Source organism: Phyllobates terribilis, unplaced genomic scaffold, assembly GCF_046119375.1.
Source record: "Phyllobates terribilis strain yellow unplaced genomic scaffold, ASM4611937v1 Scaffold_7__3_contigs__length_470593459, whole genome shotgun sequence".
Taxonomy (NCBI): domain Eukaryota; kingdom Metazoa; phylum Chordata; class Amphibia; order Anura; family Dendrobatidae; genus Phyllobates; species Phyllobates terribilis.
In genome coordinates, this window is record NW_027362767.1 from 415598901 (window position 1) to 415620052 (window position 21152).

Here is a 21152-nt window from a genome sequence, read left to right on the forward strand (position 1 = left end):
GCTGGATGACGCTACTGCAGAATGATTGGTATATGAACGGATGAGATTGGAAGGACTGAGGAATGTACTTGGGTCATTGAAGGGCACTAAAATGTAGTAGTCTGGCTCCAATAGGGTCCGATGCTGCCGCTGGATAATGCTTCGCGACTGCAGACGAGCTGATGTGATCTCCTCTCCCATACTGCCGGTGGTGTCCAGGACAAAGCTCAGAGCTGGGAAGGCAGAAACTCCCAGGAGTCTGAATCAGAGAAACATATATATATATATGGCCGACTTTAGGGTCACGTAATCCTTTACACCTAATGAAATAAGTGCGGTTGATGCTCCTCTCACCTCAGCATATCTCGATCAGTCACCTCTCCCCGCAGTTCGCTCAGAAATTTAATCGTCGCCATTAGAGCCAATTCAGCTGCTTTTTCATGTAAAAAATGGTGGGGAGAAAATATAGCCGTGGCCGTGTCCTTGTTGATACCACCTCGGGCGCTGCGTTCTCTACTGTCATCAAATGGACCTCCATGACTGCACTTTCCTAATGTCCAGAGACAAAGGCTGGATGAATGACTGAAAGTCGAAGAATCAGATATTACAAATATTTTACCCCCATATAACTCCAAGACAAGACTTTATTTTTTCCCCATTTTTCTTGATAATTTGCAAACTTCTCATTGTACAAACATAAGAGGGACATTTTAGCCCCAGTAACTCCCAGGACTATTCTCTCTGGGGTGGGAGTTTACAGAAACAGCACCATTTTTCTGGCCAACCACGACCCAAATTTGCCGGGACTGTATCTAAAAAATTGTGACAGTGCTGAAAAATTTGGGACTGTTGGTAGCTATGTATGTACATGAGACTCAATGTATTCCTATAGACTGCTACGAATATTCTGTGCGTGGCCCTTAGCAAGCAATCTTGTGGACATCTGTGGTACGGATCACATGCTCGTGGACATAGCTTGCCATTGGTAAATACTGTAGTTTTCATGGGATGCTCCACTAAATCTGATACTACAAAAGCAAAGACTCAGCACACCATAGAAGCAGACCACGTGGTTGGTATGGCGCCCTTGGATCTTCTCTCATGCTTGCCAACTTTTGGAAATGGTTGTGCAGACGGTTTGATAATGTGGCACAGAAAAATTATTTGCACACCTGCTTTTACAGGTGAAATCCTCGCAAAACCCCATTTTTCCTTCCCCTGAAGGTACCGCTGAACGCCAGAGCTCCGTGTGAAGCACCCAGGCATAACGCCAACAAACCAACCAGGACCATGGACAAGGTTTTAAAGGTGTGTGCAGCACCCAGGAGATTTGCTAACTCTTCTAGGTCTTCCCTTTTCTGGTCGAGTTGACAAGTACGGTTTTCCTACTGGGTGGCAAGATCTTGTGCAGGACTCCCCTCTCCCCAAACTGTAGGGTCGCTCATGAAACAAACACCAGATGTTTCTGCACTAGTTGCAAAACCTGTACCATGTGTGGCCCATTTTCATCTTTACTACACGGCCCCTTTCAAATGTGAATGTCAGCGCACAGAAATACTGTCCCCTGGAAGCTTTTTCTTTCCTGAGGAAGAATACGGTGACTCAAAGTCAACATACAGAGGCTTGCAAAAGTATTCACCTCCTTGGCTTTTTACCTATTTTGTTACGTTACAACCTTCATAAGTCCCATGCTTAGTGAAAGGACGTCCCCCTGTGTGCAATCTAAGTGTCACATGTCTGTCAGCATATACACTTTAGCTTTTCTGAAAGGCCACAGAGACTCCAACACCATTAACAAGAGGCACCACTAACCAAACAACACCATGAAGACCAAGGAGATCTCCAAACAAATCAGGGACAACGTTGTGGAGAAGTACAAGTAGGGGGTTGGGTTATAAAAAATATTCCAATCTCAGATGATTCCCAGGAGCACCATCAAATCCATTATCATCAAATGGAAAGAACACGGTACCACAACAAGCCTGCCAAGAGAGGGCACCCACCAAAACTCTCGTCCCAGGCAAGGAGGGGATTAATCAGATAGGCAAGACAGAGACCAAAGGTAACGATGATGGAGCTGCAGAGTTCCCAAGCAGAGACTGGAGTATCTGTCCATAGGACCACAATAAGCCGTACATTCCATAGAGGTGGCCTTTATGGAAGAGAAGGCAGAAATTTTTTTTTTACTTACACACAAAATTGTAAGGCTCCTTTTGAGTTGGACAAAAGACATGTGGGAGACTCCCCAAATGTTTGGAGTAAGGTGTCGTGGTCACATGAGACCAAAATTTAACTTTTTGGCCACCAAGGTAAACGCTATGTCTGGCGCCAAACCAACAGAACTTATCACCCCTAGAACACCATCCCCACAGTGGAACATGGTGGTGGCAACATCATGCTGGAAGGATGTTTTTCGGCAGCAGTGACAGGGAAAATGGCCTGAATTTAGGGAAAGATGGATGGTGTGAAATACAGGGATATTCTTGAACAAAACTTGTTTCAGTCTGTCAGTCATTTTAGACTGCGATGGAGGTTCACCTTCCAACAAGACAATGACCCAAAGCATACTGCTAAAGCAACACTCGAGTGGTTTAAGGGGAATAGTGTAAATGTTTTGGAGTGACCTAGTCAAGGCCCAGATCTTAATCCAACTGCGAATCTGTTGTCAGATTGAAGATTGCTGTTCACCAGAGGAAACCATCTAACTTAAAGGAGCTGGAGCAGTTTTGCCTTGAGGAATGGGCAAAAATCCCAGTGGCAAGATGTGGAAAGCTCATAGAGACTTATCCAAAACGACTTGCAGCTGTAATTGCCGCAAAATGAGGCGCTGCAAAGTACTGAATTTAGGGGGATGAATAGTTATGCACACTGAAGTTTTCAGTTATTTTGTCCTATTTGTTGTTTCCTTCACAATAAAAAGAAAACCAAATGTTCACAGTTGTAGACATGTTCTCTACATGAACTGATGCAAACCCTCAAGAAACACAGTGAAAATTACAGGTTGTGAAGTAGCAAGACACGAAAAATGCCAACGGGGGGGGGGGGGGGGGGGGGGGTGAATACTTACGCAAGTCACTGTATGGCAGCACACATAGCACAGACTCCATGGGCCATTGCATAGGGTTCATGTACATGGATAAGGTGCCCATATGCCGTAGATAAAAGTCAGCCGAACCTTATTATTTAATATGAGATCAGAATGTAAAAATTGATGTCTCATTTCATGCTACGCACCTCGAGGCTTCACAGGTGACACTCCGTAGTATCCCGAAGTCAGGAGATGTCTCTTTTGAATGGCCGCTACAATGTTATTCTGACAAGAGACATCAGTGCAATCTGTACAGGTGTGATCAGAGACTGAGAGAAGAGAGAAAGAGAGGGAACAGTCACGGAAGAAGTCTGCAGGTTAGTGGGAGTGAACATGGGGAGACATATCGAGATCTTATTCCTTAAAACTAGGGATCAACAGTGGTCGATATAGGCTAGGATATGATAGACAGTCACAAATATACGAGCAGGGGAATTATTGAGTCTTACCAATGCACAGATAAAGGAAGAGACAGAGCAAAGGATGGCAGAGACTACGGCAGTCTAACATTACCTTCAGCTATGGAGTCAATGTCTTTTCCAGGCATAGCGAGATTAGGATGAACGTCTGTGTTCCCCAGCTCTACCCAGTTAGTATGGCTGTAAAAATCCTGCGGGTACAAGGGGGCAGAGATCAGAAGCACAGACCAGGCAGATATCAGATACAGCCCATGCCACTTCTAGGTCCATACCGCTCTGCATGTTCGACCTCTACTCCTTTCAGAAGGGACTCTTCAGGGACCACGTTCTCAGGATCGGTGGGGGTCTCAGGAGATCAGACGCTCAGCGAAAAGGAAGTTATCCCCCATCCCATTGATAAGGGATAACTTCGCATCTGGGTACAGATGCTTTAAGCTTCTGGCTGCCAAGGTAACCCATGGGCTATTTAACGACTTAGATGCTGCAGCTGCTATTCACTGAGGCATCTAAGGGTTTAGACGTTCAAAATGGGTCATTACAGAAGAATATCAACTCTAGATTACAACATAGGGGCTTCGTAATAAATACCGAATTTTGCAGTCTAGAAAACGCACCGAACCATAAGACGCACCCCAAATTTTGAGGAGGAAAATAGTAAAAAAAAGTTTTTAATAAAATGGGTGTGTGTCTTATAGTCCGACTTTACGGTAGCCCACCGGGGGGAAGCTGCGATGGAGCAGGGTCACAGAAGGCAGGGTCAACGCCAACATTTTCTGAAAGCCCAGGGGGACCTCACACCGCCGGGACACCCCCTCTTACCATCCCGAGGCCCGCACTCACCCCACTCATACCGCCGCCACCGGCCTGCTGCAGCAGCAACCCTGGCTCCTGAAACCCCGCTCCATCGCAGCCGTGGCCCCCAGTAAACTACATTCGGATTATAAGACGCAACCCCATTTTGCTCCCAAATTTGGGGGGGGAAAGTGGGTCTTATAACACGAAAAATATGGCATATTGTATTCTTTTACTTGTTTGTATTCCGGAAAAGCACATTTATGCGAACAATGGACCGGTGTTGATTTGAACTGTACTTTATGCCAGTTTCTATGGCAAAATTGATGTAAAAATGAAAAAAAAATAGAATTTTTGCGTTAAGGCACAAATGTGCCAAAAATATGTGCCAATCTGTTTTTATTTTCTAATTGTTGATTTGTTTTATATCCTATTTTTTATTTTTTTGCACATAATTAAAGGGTCCAGCCATAGGAAATTGGAGATTAGGCTTAGTGTCTACGTCCTTGTCCATCCCCAGAACTCCCACTTTTGGGCAGGATTTACATAAGTCCCAGCCCCCTTTTCACAATTGACGACCCAAATTTGTCAGGACTGTAACTGGAAATTCAGGACAAGTCAGATGATCAGCCTTACCTGCAGTGAGTGTAATATCTGACCAAGTATCTCCCGTGCTCCTTCATACTCTTTGGCCCTCATATTCCTCAGCAGGTCCTCACGGGCTCGTAGCAGAAGGCTGTTTCCTTGTCTCACCCTCTCCGAGTCAAAGTGCATGATAGGATCGTTGCGGGTACCATTAAGAAAGTCCATATTGGCATTGGCACTAACGATCTGCTTCATGGCGGCTCGAAATGGACGCAAGGACACTTCCTCTCCATAATATGCCCCCAATATGGCATCGGCTGTCAAGGTCTTGCCCTATCCAAAAAAGAGATAAGAAAAAGAGTGTAAAGGAATGATTGAAACCCTGTATGGAAGTATTATTTAAAGCACTATATGGTGATATGTTGTATCTGTGGTCTCTGTAGGGTAATATTATATGGAGTCAATATTATGTGAAGACTGTATGGTCTTATTAATTGGTCAATGTATGATAGTATTCTTTAGATCATGTTTGCATTATTTGGGCACTGTATAGCAGTATATGCAATTGTTATATTATGGTAATATTGCTTAATTGATATTATTGTTTGCATTATTATTATTTGGACACTGGTAGCATTATTTATGCCATTATTATTTGGGCACTGTTTGGCAGAATGATTCACGAACTGAATGGCAGTGTTATATGGGCATTGCATGAAAGTATTATTTAGGATCTGTATGGCTGTATTATTTTAGCACTGTTTGGCAGTATTATTTATGAGCATTATTGCAGAATGATTCAGACACTGCATGGCGATATTATTTATGACCTGTAAGGCAGTAATATTGCATTAATATTTTAACACTGTATGCCAGTATTACATAGACATTGTTTAGCAGTATTATTTATACATTGTATGGCAGTATTTGGGCACCGTTTATTAGTATTGTTCACAAGTTGTATTGTATGTATTATTATATGGAAATTGTATGCAAGTATTATTTAGGAGCTATTTGGCTGTATTTTTGGGCACTGTTTAGCAGTATTGCTGTATTATTCAGACACTGTATGGCATTATTATTTATATGCGCTATAGCAGCATCATTTGGACACTTTGTGGATTTTTTAAATATATGCACAAGACGGTGGTATGTTTTAGACACTGTATGGCAGTATTTTTTATTAGCTGTATGGCAGTAATATTTGGTCACTGTCTGATAGTACTATTCAGACGCTATAAGGCAGTATCATTTATGAGCTGTAAATCAGTATCAATTGGGCACTGTTTGGCGGTATTATTTAGTCACATTACGGAAAAGACCATAATGTAGCTCTGACTGCGAGTATTTTCACAATATAATATAGACTCATTCTGGAACTATTACGGTATGTTGTTCCTGGCATCTATACAATACAGGACCACGGATAGTGCCGCCGATGTGGCACATAGATCTAATAGGGCTTGTCAGGGGGGTTGTTTATGGGGAGTCAGGACCCATGTTCCTTGGCCCCAGTCACAAAGAAAACTCAGTGTTCTGAAGCAGAACGTTACATCAATGGCCGCCTCAGCAGGAGGTGAGGATGTGGCTAGGTCATCTCATTATTTCTCAAAGCACCTGCTCCCTTCAACATCTGTCAATCCCCCTTCAATCCCCCATGACTATTTTCCTATGAGTTGAATAATAGGACTGAATAGTCCAGAACTAATAGGGCAAGCAAAAGACGGCAGCTACTTGATCTCATTTCGCACCACAGTAATATATTGAAAGCGGATCTGTAGTTCTGCACATAGATAAGTATATTAGATGTAGCAGAGTTGAACTTGTCATTTAATGCTTTGGGGCTTGATTTCTCCTGAGCCATAGAAACTCCGATGATTATTAAGAGAGGAAGCACAGCCTGATGTAGATATTATAAAAAGTTCTGCAACTTTCTAAAATATCTTGTTTAATTTTGGAATTTTTAAAGCACTCTGCTTGCTGTCAGTGAATAGAAACATTATTATTGGTAGTAGTCTTTTTTTTGTTTGTTTGTTTTTACACCTAGAAGCTGAAAAAGTGTTTCCATTACAACTAAGGGTAGACAGAAAAAAATCATGACTGCCTCAGAGCAATTAAACATGATTTGGAACCTTGTATATGAAAGATTTAATAATATATATATATATATATATATATATATATATATATATATATATATACATAGTTGTAATCCCCCTGAAATTCTGCTCCCCTTGGCAGTTCCTAATTGCTAAGAGACATATCTATAGAAGGAGAACCCAGGCAAGTGCCGGGGCCCATGTCACTGGGGGGCCCATTCTGCACAGGTTTCAATTTGCAAACTCCGCCATATATACAGTGGCTGTGCGCACTGCATGTATGGAGAGAGCTCAGGGGCGGTGTTATACCTCCGGCACCCGAATCTAAGGATCAGAGCTAGCGCCGACTGCAGAGAGTTAACCTCTTAGATGCCACTGTCAATTTTTACAGTGGCATTTAAAGGGCTGGAAATGGGGGAAAAGTGTTCCTTCCAACGCCCTTTGCTCATGGCATTGTCATGGCAGCTTGGGGAGCCTACTGAAGGCCCCTGTGTCTGACATATTTGATGCGCCCCTGGGCCTGTGTCGCGCTGCGTTGCGCACGCGGGAGCTTACCCGGAGCCGGATCTGTTTAGGGTTGTAGTCTCGTGGCGGTGACCCGGTCCGTGCCCAGGGAGTCAAACTGGACGGCAGTCTGTTAGCGGTAGAAAATGGTTGATGACTACGCCACCCGTTGAATGCAGCCAGGGGGCTGCTGCTGCAGGGCAGACCGCTGAGGCCGGTGGAAGGATGGTGCAGCGTGATAGTATAACCCCCAACGGGAGGGGTATGGCCTCAGGGCAGCCGACGTGGATGATGGGGGTAGCAGGAACCACTCAGAGACGGTATGGTAGCGTTCAGGGTCTTTACTGGTAACAACGATAGACCCTCCCGGAGTACTTGCTAGCGAACGAGGCCTGGTCAGTCCTTGAGCAGATGGGATCTCCCCTGGCCAGGCGTAGTTGTAGGCCTCCCAAGCTGACTGTACTCTTCTGGCTACCTTGCTAGAAGCTGATGTAAGTAGCCCACGTCCCTGAGTGTACCGTGTGGTGCTCACCCGTATGGCCGGTGACTCGGGGCCTTCTAATGGCTTCCGCTCCACGATGGCGGTGCTGGTCCCACGCGTGTGACCGGGCCTTCGGGCTTCTGGGCCAGGGGACCTGAAATCCCCTGCCTGACGGATTCTGCTGCTGGGTAGAAGTTAGTCCCCACAGCCTCGGACTCCGGGTCCGGTAAAGAATCTTCTTAGTCAGGGCGAGCTCTTTAGCTGCCAGCCCCTGACTCCTTGTGACTCTGCTGCTTCTTATGCTGCTCTTGTCTCTACTCTTCCTGGACTCACTAACCCTGCCTCAGCCCCGGGTTTATACAGGGGAAGTTCTTCCCCTCCCAAGGCTGGGCAGGAGGTGTGGCATGCACAGGATCCCTGACCAAAGGACCTCCCACCTGCTCTCAGACGTAATATCTCTATCACTGTGACAACCAGACCCCTGGGGTGTCACACTCCCCCCTAGTGAAATTTAGTACTCCGGGACTAAACACTTTTTAGAAAAATATAACAAGGTATATCAAAGAACAATAAAATACAATAAGGAAACACAATAAGATGGTCACGGATGTCCCCAACCGGGTGCAGTCTTTGAAGAAAAGCAAAGGTGTCCATTTCACCAACACAGGGAGACGTAACCAGGTAGGGGTCTGTCCTACCCCGAGTCCTTAACAGTCTCTAGTCCATCCTGGGTTACGCTCCAACTATATACAAAGGATTCCCGGTAAATCCACCGAAGACTCCTAAAACAACTAGAAACACAAAATTACACACAAGCAACAATAAACAGGTAAACATTGTAAAACAACTTAAACATTTAGATCCTCCAACGTGCGGGTAACTGGCCTCTAGTGGCCCTAGTGGACCTACGGAGCTGACTGTCTGGCCCTGAACTACAGGGTGTAGGAGCTGTCAAGGGTAAACTGGGCAGCTGTCTACCGGCTCTTTGTCTCACTAGGGGTACGGCAGGCTCACTATAAGCAGAGGGTGGATTCTCCTGTTCCGCTTGGGTGGAGTCTTCTGCCTCCTGGACCGGCTGCTCTTCCAGCTCTACCCGTTGCTCCGTAGGTTCTTGGGATGATGGTTGGAGGAAGGTGAGTACGGGTACCACAACTGCACCATTGACTTGAGTCCAAGACCGAGGGAAGTCCCCGAGCACGGTACTAACCATATCTTCCCTTTCTTCCACGGGTCGATGGTCTTCCTGTTCCTCCTCAGGGTTCCTCAGTTGTTCGGGGCACTTCTTCAGGTGGTCCCGGGATACAATGGCTGTGGTTTCCCCTCCGTCTTTACTGATGGTACAGACCTTCGGGTTCTCGTGGCTTGAGGGCAGTACGGTGTACGGGTCCTTCTCCCACTGGTCGTCCAACTTGTGGAGCCGTCTCTTCCTCTTCAAGACCTGCTCTCCGGGTACCAGGGGAACAGCGGGAGCATACTGGTTGTAAGTCTTCTCTTGTCTTTCCCTAGCCTGACAGAGACTTCGCTCCACGCTCTCCTGTACTTTCCGGTACTGCTGCTGCCTCTCTGTGTCCCAGTCCGTTTCTGGTGAAGTGTCCTCGGGCGTCAGGACTCCCATTTCCAGGTCAACAGGTAACTTACCAGGTCTTGCCCTCATTAGGTAAGCCGGGGTACAGTTGGTGGAACCTACCGGGATGTGGTTGTATAGGTCCACCAGATCGGGCAACTTCTCAGGCCACAGACTGCGTTCTTCCAGGGGCAACGTTTTTAGAAGATCCATTACCACCTGGTTCATTTTCTCACAAAGTCCATTAGTTTGCGGATGGTAGGGTGTCGTCCTTATCTTCCGGCAGCCATACAGATTGCAGAATTCCTGGAAGACCTCCGCTTCAAAGGCAGGTCCCTGGTCCGTCAGCACTTGGTCCGGGTACCCGTGTGGACGGCAAAAGTGCTGCTGGAAGGCTCTAGCTGCTGTTCGAGCCGTTAAGTCCTTGACGGGGACGACAACCAGAAACCGGGAGTAATGATCCACGATGGTTAACGCGTAGACGTAGCCACTTCTGCTGGGGGTCAGTTTTACATGATCCAAGGCTACCAGTTCCAACGGTTGCCGGGTGACGATGGACTGCAGGGGAGTCTTCTGGCTGGCCCGGTCCTTCCTTCTCAGATTGCACGGGCCACAGTCTCTGCACCACTTCTCGATGGTTCCCCTCATGCCTACCCAGTGGAACCGCTCGCGCAGCAGGAACTCCAGCTTTTTCCACCCGAAGTGTCCAGCTCCGTCGTGGTATGCCTCCATCACCATGGCTGCGTCTCTTCGTGGCACCACTACTTGCCAGAGTAGTTCATGCGTCCTGGAGTTAACCATTCTGCGGCACAACTTCCCCTTGTAAAGGAACAGTCGACTCTTCTCTGCCCATAGTTGTTTGGCTTCCTCTGGAGCGTCTGATTCCAGGCTAGCCTCCGGGCGAGTCAGCATCTCCTTCACCAGTCGGACGGCAGGGTCGCTGTCTTGCGTTTCCGCCCAGTTGTAGTGAGGTAAGGGGTTCAACGTAGCAGCCTGCTTACTCCTTACCCGGTGGGAATACTGGATAGTCCCATGACGGTGGAACGCAGGGAGTTCAACTTCTTCCAGTCCCTCCGGATCTTCTCCTCCGTCCGGCAGGTTGGGCATCCTGGACAGGGCGTCCGCGTTGGTATTGGAGCGCCCTGCCCGGTATTTAATTGTGAACTCGTAGTTGGACAGACGGGCCATCCACCTCTGCTCCAGGGCACCGAGTCTTGCCGTGTCCAGGTGTGTCAGCGGGTTGTTATCCGTGTATACGGTGAACCGGGAAGAAGCGAGGTAATGCCTAAAGCGCTCGGTGACTGCCCATACCACGGCCAGGAACTCTAGCTTAAATGAGCTGTAATTTTCGGGGTTCCTTTCGGTGGGTCGCAGTTTTCGGCTGGCATAGGAGATTACTCGTTCTCTCCCCTGCTGAATCTGGGACAGTACGGCTCCTAGCCCGATGTTACTGGCGTCGGTGTAGAGGATGAAGGGCTGGCTATAGTCCGGGTACGCCAAGATTTCATCCCCCGTGAGGGCCATCTTCAGCTGGCGGAAGGACTCCTCTTCTAGCTTTTCCCATTTGAAGGGCGGCTTCTGGTTCTTGGCCTTCCGGGACTGGCCTATCAGGAGGTCCTGCATAGGTGCTGCCTTTTTGGTGAAACCGGGAATAAACCTTCGGTAGTAGCCTACCAACCCTAGGAACTGCCGCACTTCTTTTACGCTGGAGGGGCTTGGCCATCCCTTAATTGCGGTGATCTTATCGGGGTCGGGAGCCACTCCGTCAGCGCTCACCACGTGTCCCAGGTATTGCACCTTTGGTTTCAGGAGGTGACACTTGGAGGGTTTCACCTTTAGGCCGTAACTCGCCAGAGCTTCGAACACCTCCGCCAGGTGTTTCAGGTGGTCCTCATAAGTTTTGGAGTATACGATGACATCGTCCAGGTACAACAGGACCGTCTCGAAGTTTCTGTGGCCCAGACAGCACTCCATTAATCGTTGGAAGGTTCCTGGGGCGTTGCAGAGTCCGAACGGCATGCAGGTGAACTCGCTAAGTCCCATCGGGGTGGTGAATGCGGTCTTCTCCCGGTCCGCCTCTGCTACAGGAACCTGCCAGTACCCGCTAGTGAGATCCAAGGTAGAGAAGAAGTTAGCAGATCTTAAAGCAGCCAATGACTCCTCTATCCTTGGTAAGGGGTACGCATCCTTGTGTGTGATACGGTTGATTTTCCGGTAATCTACACACATCCTCATGGTGTTGTCTTTCTTTTTGACTAAAACTAGTGGGGCTGCCCAGGGGCTACAGCTATCCCGGATTACCCCAGCCTCCTTCATGTCTCTAAGCATCCCCTTGGCGTGTTGGTAATGTGCAGGGGGTACGGGTCGATACCTCTCTTTTATGGGAGGATGATCTCCCGTGGGGATGCGGTGTTCTACCCCCTTGACTCGCCCGAAGTCTAACGGGTGTTTACTAAACACTCTCTCATACTCTTGAACCACCCGATAGACTCCTTGTTTCTGGTGTGAGGGAGTGGAGTCAGTACCCAGATGTAGTTGCTGACACCAGTCCTCCATGTCTTTCTTAGAGCCGTTACCTTCCTCCGGGTGAGATGGAGGCAAGGGTTCCACAGATTGTATAGAATTTTGATTAGTGGTATATAATTTGGCTAGCGTGGCATACCGGGGCAGGTACACTTCCCTCTCCCCGATATTTATTATGCGAACGGGCACCCTCCCATGGCGTACATTGACCACCCCCCGTGCTGTCAAAATGGTGGGCCTACTGTCTGAGTAAACTGGTTCTACCATTGCCTGGTAATCTCTACCTCTCAGACCAATAGCTGCCCGGCACCAAATCATCATTTCACTTTTTGGGGGCATGGCAATAGGAAAAGGGTCACACATTCTTACGCTACCAATCTCACCGCCGGAGAGTTCCACTTGTTGCCGTTGCATCAGTGCCCGGATCTCTTTCTGGAGCACCCGCTGCTCGCCGGAGCTGGCATTCTTGGCAACCTGCTGTAAAAGGAAAATCACCTCTGCAAGACAATTTTCAATTACATTAGTTCCTAGAGTTATTTTTGGGTGACTCTCATGTTTGTCAATATCTACAATGATCAGTCCCTGTGCGGCCAGTTCGACTCTACCAATTTTGATGGTCACCTCTTTAAATCCGATCTGTGGCACGGGCTGACCATTGCTGGCGATGATACTCAAGTCGTCGTCAGGGTAGCGGGTAATATCCGAGTCATTCCAGTACTGCTTGAAGAGCACGTACGGGATGGTGGTGACCTGTGACCCGGTGTCCAGTAGGGCACTCATGGGAATGCCATCCAGTACCACAGGCAAGACTGGACGTCCTCCCACATATCTGTCGCGCCAGTTCGATGGGCCTGGTGATCTTTTTCCTGGGGGTTGGCCCTCTACCCCAGGTTGTGCCCGTTTAAAGAACAGTACCTTTCCATATGTCCGGGTTGATTGCAGCGGCGGCAGATGGGTCGTCCGTCCTCGCTGTATCGGTCACTGGGTCTTCCTCTGGCCGGTGGGGTCCTCCTTGGTCGACGCCACGGGATGTCCTCCGGTCCGGATGCCAGCTGGATCTTCCCTGGAGTGGAAACCTGTAAAGACTGCACAGTTCGGGTTAGCGCAGCAACGCTTTTAGCTAGCTCTTGGACCTGATGGTGTAGGTCTGGAGCCGGGTCATTGTCCAAAGCCTGCGCATCAGCTCCCACAGGCCCTGCTGACAAGGGCGCCGCCTCCTGGTAGTAAGTGGTAGTGGGGCGTCTGTGGGTCACAACGCCACCTGGTGCCGGTTCTCGGAGCACCCGGATGGCTCTGTCCTTGAACTGTGCAAATTCTAGATGAGGGTCCTGTAAGGCCATTGCCCGCAACTGGGTGCGGTGGGCATTGCAATATAAACCCTCTATAAATTGTTCGGTCAACAGCCTGTCCTCGTTTCCCACTCCATTAGGGTCGGTCTGCTTAATGGCCCTCAGGGCCTCTTGTAGGTTGAGTGCATAGTCCCTTATACTCTCATGCGCTCGCTGCTTGCACCCGTAGAATCTAAGTTTAATCTCGGCTGAGGTGCGGGTATCAAAGGTGTCCTTCAGCCGGGTTAGTATCCCTGCGACAGTCTTCCTCCCAGGTGGCCAGGATTTTACTTCCCTTTTGGCTGCCCCAGTTAGTTGGGCCACCAGGATGCTCACTTTTTGCTCTTCTGTGAGGGGGTACACCTGGAAGAGGCTATCCAGCTTTTCTCTAAAGTCATGCAGGGTATGTGACTCCCCTGAGTACTGGGGTAGCCAAGCTGCTCCCGGGATATAGGGCATGGTGAAGGGCATAACTGCAACAGCGGTAGCGCTGGCGGGGGTTGAGGCAGTGGAGCTCTCCTCCGTATCCGACATCTTCCTCCCCCCTAGTGGACCGTGGCCTACCTTGCGATGATCCTGTTCCGTAGGCCGCGGCTCCGCAGTGGATCGTCAGGGTTGAGGACCTTCCGTCGCGCTCCTGTGACGTCGGCGTCTGCTGGGCTCCTTCCAGGACCTTACGCAACGTCCGGACGTGAGGCGGGGCTTCAGTTCTCGCGCGCTTTCGGAGTCCACGCCCCTCTTCTTCCCGCGCGGCGTCCTCAAGATGGCGTCCAATGGCGGGAAAACTCCACGGATGGCGGGAAGAAGGCTGAAGATGGCGCCGGATGGCGGGAAACTTCACCGATGGCGGGAAGAAGGCTGAAGATGGCGCCGGATGGCGGGAATCTTCACCGATGGCGGGAATCTTCACCACTGGTAAGTTTGAACAGTCTTTGCTTTTCAGGCACGCAGTACCCGGTGGTTGCGGGCACGTGATCCTGCCGACTACGCCAAAGTTGACGCGCCCCTGGGCCTGTGTCGCGCTGCGTTGCGCACGCGGGAGCTTACCCGGAGCCGGATCTGTTTAGGGTTGTAGTCTCGTGGCGGTGACCCGGTCCGTGCCCAGGGAGTCAAACTGGACGGCAGTCTGTTAGCGGTAGAAAATGGTTGATGACTACGCCACCCGTTGAATGCAGCCAGGGGGCTGCTGCTGCAGGGCAGACCGCTGAGGCCGGTGGAAGGATGGTGCAGCGTGATAGTATAACCCCCAACGGGAGGGGTATGGCCTCAGGGCAGCCGACGTGGATGATGGGGGTAGCAGGAACCACTCAGAGACGGTATGGTAGCGTTCAGGGTCTTTACTGGTAACAACGATAGACCCTCCCGGAGTACTTGCTAGCGAACGAGGCCTGGTCAGTCCTTGAGCAGATGGGATCTCCCCTGGCCAGGCGTAGTTGTAGGCCTCCCAAGCTGACTGTACTCTTCTGGCTACCTTGCTAGAAGCTGATGTAAGTAGCCCACGTCCCTGAGTGTACCGTGTGGTGCTCACCCGTATGGCCGGTGACTCGGGGCCTTCTAATGGCTTCCGCTCCACGATGGCGGTGCTGGTCCCACGCGTGTGACCGGGCCTTCGGGCTTCTGGGCCAGGGGACCTGAAATCCCCTGCCTGACGGATTCTGCTGCTGGGTAGAAGTTAGTCCCCACAGCCTCGGACTCCGGGTCCGGTAAAGAATCTTCTTAGTCAGGGCGAGCTCTTTAGCTGCCAGCCCCTGACTCCTTGTGACTCTGCTGCTTCCTATGCTGCTCTTGTCTCTACTCTTCCTGGACCCACTAACCCTGCCTCAGCCCCGGGTTTATACAGGGGAAGTTCTTCCCCTCCCAAGGCTGGGCAGGAGGTGTGGCATGCACAGGATCCCTGACCAAAGGACCTCCCACCTGCTCTCAGACGTAATATCTCTATCACTGTGACAACCAGACCCCTGGGGTGTCACATATTTGTACACCAATGTCTGGGATTGATAAGAGATTGGTAATTTTACAGCACAATGGTACAGTATTGCAGAGTATTGCAGTTTATTGTACAAGTCCGCTAAGGTGATCAATAAAAAAGAATGTAAACAAAAAATGAAAAATATTGAAAAAAAATAATTTCATAATCTCTGCACTTTTTCCTGAACGCAAATAAAAATAAAACACTAAAAAAAAAATAGTTGTGCGCAACTGTCCGAACTAATAGGATATTATACTATATAACACGAATACGGAAAAAAAGAATCAAAATAGCAAAGCCACTGTTTTTGGGTTGTACCCCTCCTCCACCTTCCAAATAAATGGAATAAAAAGAGATGAGAAACTTATAAGGATTCCAAAATTGTAATGATAAAAGGTACATCTTGTACCACAACTAAAAAAAAAAAGCTGATACAACTAAGGGTCCGCATACCCCTGCACCGAACCCTGTACAGGAGGTGTAAAGGGAGACTTGCACTGGTGACTGAGGGGGTACCTAAGCGTCCCTATGACTTTTTGGAAGACCCCAGTATTATAAATAGCACTTAGGGACTTCAGTTACGAATTTTGTATTGGGGCACAAGAGCACCATGTCACATCTCTAAGTCTGCCCAAAGGGACATTTTCACTATTACTGACAACAAGCAGTGGTCTTGAAATTACTGAAGATCCAAAACTCAAACTGTCTTGTTGCCTGCAGCAACCAATCACAGCGCAGCTTTCATTTTGTATTCTGCTCCTCAAACATGAAAGCTGTGCTGTCATTGGTTGCTAAGGACAACAAAGACAGTATCTCCTTTATGAAAACCAGAGCTAGGCCTCATGGCAGCCGCCTCTGTGGAAAAGGGACACTATATCGGAGCGTTGCTATTTAAGCAATTCCCCGATGTATTGTAAAGTATATACACAGCAGACGGCAGCTCAGCATTATGCAATAACATGTAATGGTGACAGCCTCGTTCTGCATGTAGGACACATGACAGGATGCGGAGACGACGCTGCTCAGCCCGCGGTCACATGAGCCTGACATACAAAACCTCATGGACCACACAAGTCCTGTTCTTATACAGCCAAGAGGAAGAGCCGACTACGTGACCCTCAGCAGATATATGAGTGACACAAAATGGCGTCTGATCTATAGAAAAACAATATTCACTAATTAACATATAAAATATAAACAATATGGACAAGTCACATCCCATACGTGGGCCCCAGAGCAAAATCTGTACCAGGGCCCTTCACCTAACTGGACCCCTTCTATGGGACACACAGGTATTTTAGGTCCCTCAAAGTTTAGGGTATGCAAGGATGCCCCATAGTGAAGACCCGTCTCCCTCGTTGCCCCATTTTCCTCTCCCTAATTATATGAATGGAGAACCCCCAGTAAAGTAGAGAAGATAGCAAGGTTGGAAAACGCCCAAATGTTGGGATTTCGGATGTAGCAATGTTTTTTTTTTCGCTACCATAAATGTATGTATTTAGGACTTAAAATAATTTCTGCAATTGGGTTTTCAGTTAAAAAAAATGTACACCATTTGGTTTTTACAGGCTGTTTTCCTTGCAAACTTAACTCTGAGGTTTTCTCATTAAAATACAGATAAAAGAGTTAAAAACTCTTCTGTCAGACCATCACAATGAGCTCACTGACAGTTTCTCAGTTAACCCATTCTGCAAAAAAACAAAGACAGTGCAATACAGAGGCTATAGAAGGCAAACGGTGCAGAAATTTTAGTGAATCCGAATTGCAAAAAAAAATTTTTTAGCCAAAGATATATGCAATTAAGTAAGAAAATAAAAAAAAAAAGTGAACAACGCTTTCAATTGGCCGCATAATTTTGCTAGAAGTAGCAATGTTGACAACAATCAATATAGTCGTTATCATTTCTGGGGACGGTTACACCTTGCCCCAACCTAGCTTCTTCCAGGAATGCCCCCAGTCCTATATAACACCCACTTTTGGGCAGGGTTTACTGAAGCCCTGTCCCTCATCAGCCCATCTGGGACAGTTTGCAACTATGAATCATGCCATTAACAATCATGAATATATATTATATATATATATATATATATATATATAATCGTCTTATCCCGTCTGTCTGTCTGTCCAGGAAATCCCGCGTCGCTGATTGGTCCGGCCGCGGCCAATCAGCGACGCGGGATTTGAGAAAAAGATGGCGGCCGTTAGCGGCTCATCTGCAGGACGGAGGTCAGTGGCGATGCAGCAGGGAGATGACCGGCGCGAGGCGCTCATCTCCCGGCCGCTAGCAGCAGAAGGACCCCGACCGGCGGCACCACTGAGCTCCATGCGGCTAGGGTGTCAAGGGAGGACCGGGGAGCGGCGCTGCCGGTCGGGATACTTCTGCTGCGAGCAGCCGCGCATCTCCCGGCTTCTCGCAGCGGAAGTAGCCGCACAGGCAGCCCCGCTCCCTGGTCCTCACCAATACGACGGTTCGCTGATTGGTCGCGGGCGGCGGCCACGACCATTCACAGATATTGCCGCCAAATTTAAACACCACTTAGCTGACTGGTCGCGGTTGCCGGCCGCGACCAATCAGCGATTTTGGCGCCAAATTTAAACACCGCTCTGCTAATTGCGCCCGGTCGGCCGCATACATATTCTAGAATACCCGATGCGTTAGAATCGGGCCACCATCTAGTGTATATATATATATATATTTTTTTTTTTAGATCTATTTAAATGATCGTCCAATAATCTAAAATATCCAATAATCCAGCACCTATCACTCCCATAGAAGCGAAATTAAAGGAGTTTTTAAAGTATACCGTACTCTGACTATTATCTGTGTTACAAAACTACTAATCTCAGCATGCTCTTACAGCAGCAGAGATCATTACACAGGACAAGAGGAAGAGACAGAGCGATATAAGGAGCTGCTGCCAATTTCAAAGTGCTTTTTATCATCTCCTAAATTGCACTGCTTAGTCATGCACCATGGAAAGGTGCCTGTGCCTCCATCTTGCTGCATCATTCAATAGACCAGGGATCTGTGCGTAGGAATACATTATCCCCTCTGCAGCTGCCAACCCTATAATGAACTACACTCAGCCATACAGTGATTCATGGGGAATTATTATAGGGGCAGACATGCTCAATGCATAGAGTCCTAACACTAACCAAGAATGGAGCCTATTGGGGTTATATCCCCCATTACCTAGAAATCAGGAAAAAAAATACCGTTCACGCCTATATTTTTGTCTGTAGGGGGCAGTTTAATAATAGTTGGATTATTTGAGCAATGTCCGCCAATGTTCGGCTCTTCACTTGTTGCACAACTACAACTCCCAGCATGATCGGAATTATAATTTTGCAAACACAAAATCTATATATGTCAATATGAAGCCCCCTCACCTCAAAGTCTTCCCAACGTAGAGGGGGTCTGGTGGGATGCTTGTTGTCCAGTAGGATTTGCAGGGTGATATTGAGCACGGCTTCTTCCGTCAAATCCTGATGGGTGAAAGATCCCCAGGTGAAGGACAGGAACTTAGACCAGAAGTTTGGAAAGAAGGCATGGCCACCTGGTATGGCCAGGCCCCAGAGGAACAGAAAGGGTAGGAGCATGGGGGAGGGAGATGGTTATGGATCCTTCATCGAGAGCACCTGCGTGGATTGAGATGGTCCATACATTAGTATACACTTACGGTACATAAAAATCCATCATAGGGAATCGGTCAGTAAGATCAACCTTAGCCCTCCTCTATCCCAAAACCGCTTGTATGGATATGAAGGTATACAGTCCTTAAAGATCAGCGTTTTAATTGACATGCAAATAAGGTGTTAAGTGCTTTGGGTGTGACAGAGCACTTACCCACCTGGCACCAGCTTGATAGCTCAGTGTCTGATTTCCTTTCTTGGTGCCGTGCCTGACTTCACAAAGGCATTGAGCTATCAATCAAGCTAGAGAGACCGATGCTGGGTGAGAAAACAACATTGGAAGGAAGATGCTCGGGAAGAGCTCTGTCACGCCCCAAGCACTTAATGCCTAATTTGCATATGGATTAGAACATTGCAGAATTGGAACTGCAGCGACAGATAGAATATATAAAGGTGTCAATGTATTTAGCCTTCAGAGACCTGCGTACCCATATATGCGAGTTGCGAGAGAGGGGTTTGATCTTAGTGACAAATTCTTTTTAACTTTTAATGTACTTTATGTCTTATCGTCTCACCTTTTTCAAGATCTTCTCTTGCTGACAGTGAATGGAGACATTTTTGTTTACACCCAGACCCTTAAAACACTACTTTACTGTTCTCATTCATGTGAACATGCCGATCACAGGGATCCCAAGCGATCTGTGGGTTCTCTAGAACCAAGCGTTCAATTTCTCTGCAGCGCCTCCACAGGTGAAATAAAGTATTACACAGATATCATTGAAATCAATGTAATGTCTGTGTAAAGTACGGACATAGCTGATCCTCCAGAGCAGGAGAGACTCTTTGTGTAGCCGCTGAAAAGGTCCTGGATGGGAATATCCCATCTAATATCCTAATGGAGTAATCAAATATGGCTTTACGATTAATATGTCCAAAAAGCTGAAATTGGAAGACACGTGGTGGCTGATGAACCCTTTTTCCGTTTTTCTCAACGTGCCTCCATATTAACAGCATTTTGTTGAATTTGGAGCTAACGTGGCACATCCACGTCTCATTAGGAATGCCAAGCATCTTTTGTCACCTATCTGACTGCCTCCCCCACCTCCAACTGCTAATATATACCCTACACCCTTCCCCGGCACTGAATAAGCTATTCCTCCATCACAAACAAAGCCTCCTGTCACATAATTACTGCCTCCGACCCCCTTATTACATACGTGGAGCTCACACTCTATTATTAATGCGATGATGGCGGAGGGTGGGGGCCACAAACTGAGGAACGCGAGACAACAAAATTACAATATTCAGCTCTGCGCTATTATTTTACACCTGAAATTCAATATTTAAATTTGACATTCAGAATGGGATCAATCAAGCAAATATGGGATTGGTGACTGCCGGACCCTATTGACATCCAGTAAACTAGAGAGTCGAATCAATGCAGATCCACAACGATCTATGGCAGGATCAGGGGTCAATCAGATCAGACAATAGAGCATTAAGCTCTGCCATTCATCACAAGACCGTTCCCCTATTATTTCTCCCATATTAATTGCTTTGCCCAATGTAACACGATACAGGAGAGTGCGGAATACCTGCAGGAAGTGTGAATTTCGCAGCTACGCACCTTGGAGGAGCAGGTGTCTGAAGATCTGAAGAACACTCCTATTTATAGTCGGAGGTAGTGCACACAAAAACAAGTGCACACATACACTGCAACCTGCAACCGCAAGAAGGAAAAGGCTTGGAATTATGAATTCTGTGATTTCCATAATTCCAAGGATCTTCCTTCTTGGTTTTCAAGTTTCAATGTTGAGGATTATATGTGTAGCTAAGGGCACACTCCTTTATATAGAGGAATACTGTATACAGGTAGTAGAGGGCACACTCCTATGTATAGAGGAATACTGTATACAGGTAGTAGAGGGTACACTCCTATGTATAGAGGAATACTGTATACAGGTAGTAGAGTGCACACTCCTATGTATAGAGGAATACTGTATACAGGTAGTAGAGGGTACACTCCTATGTATAGAGGAATACTGTATACAGGTAGTAGAGGGTACACTCCTATGTATAGAGGAATACTGTATACAGGTAGTAGAGGGTACACTCCTATGTATAGAGGAATACTGTATACAGGTAGTAGAGTGCACACTCCTATGTATAGAGGAATACTGTATACAGG

At 47.7% G+C, this 21152-nt stretch overlaps 1 protein-coding gene across 3 annotated transcripts in view; it reads right to left on the reverse strand.

Annotated features, from left to right (window-relative positions):
- The window catches only part of VWA7 (von Willebrand factor A domain containing 7), a 41686-nt gene that overhangs the window by 9249 nt on the left and 11285 nt on the right, over window positions 1-21152 (reverse strand). The window contains exons 1-7 of one of the 3 annotated variants that reach the window (XM_073641748.1): window positions 20592-20696; window positions 18722-18970; window positions 4915-5196; window positions 3581-3677; window positions 3214-3336; window positions 334-529; window positions 69-238 (exon numbers count right to left, since the gene is read on the reverse strand). In XM_073641748.1, coding sequence (XP_073497849.1) covers window positions 69-238; window positions 334-529; window positions 3214-3336; window positions 3581-3677; window positions 4915-5196; window positions 18722-18931 — 1078 coding nt within the window. In that variant the 5' untranslated portion in view covers window positions 18932-18970; window positions 20592-20696. Of the gene's footprint in view, window positions 1-68; window positions 239-333; window positions 530-3213; window positions 3337-3580; window positions 3678-4914; window positions 5197-18721; window positions 18971-20559; window positions 20697-21152 lie in introns of those variants that run through there. The other 2 variants (XM_073641747.1, XM_073641746.1) reach the window with 2 other exon arrangements.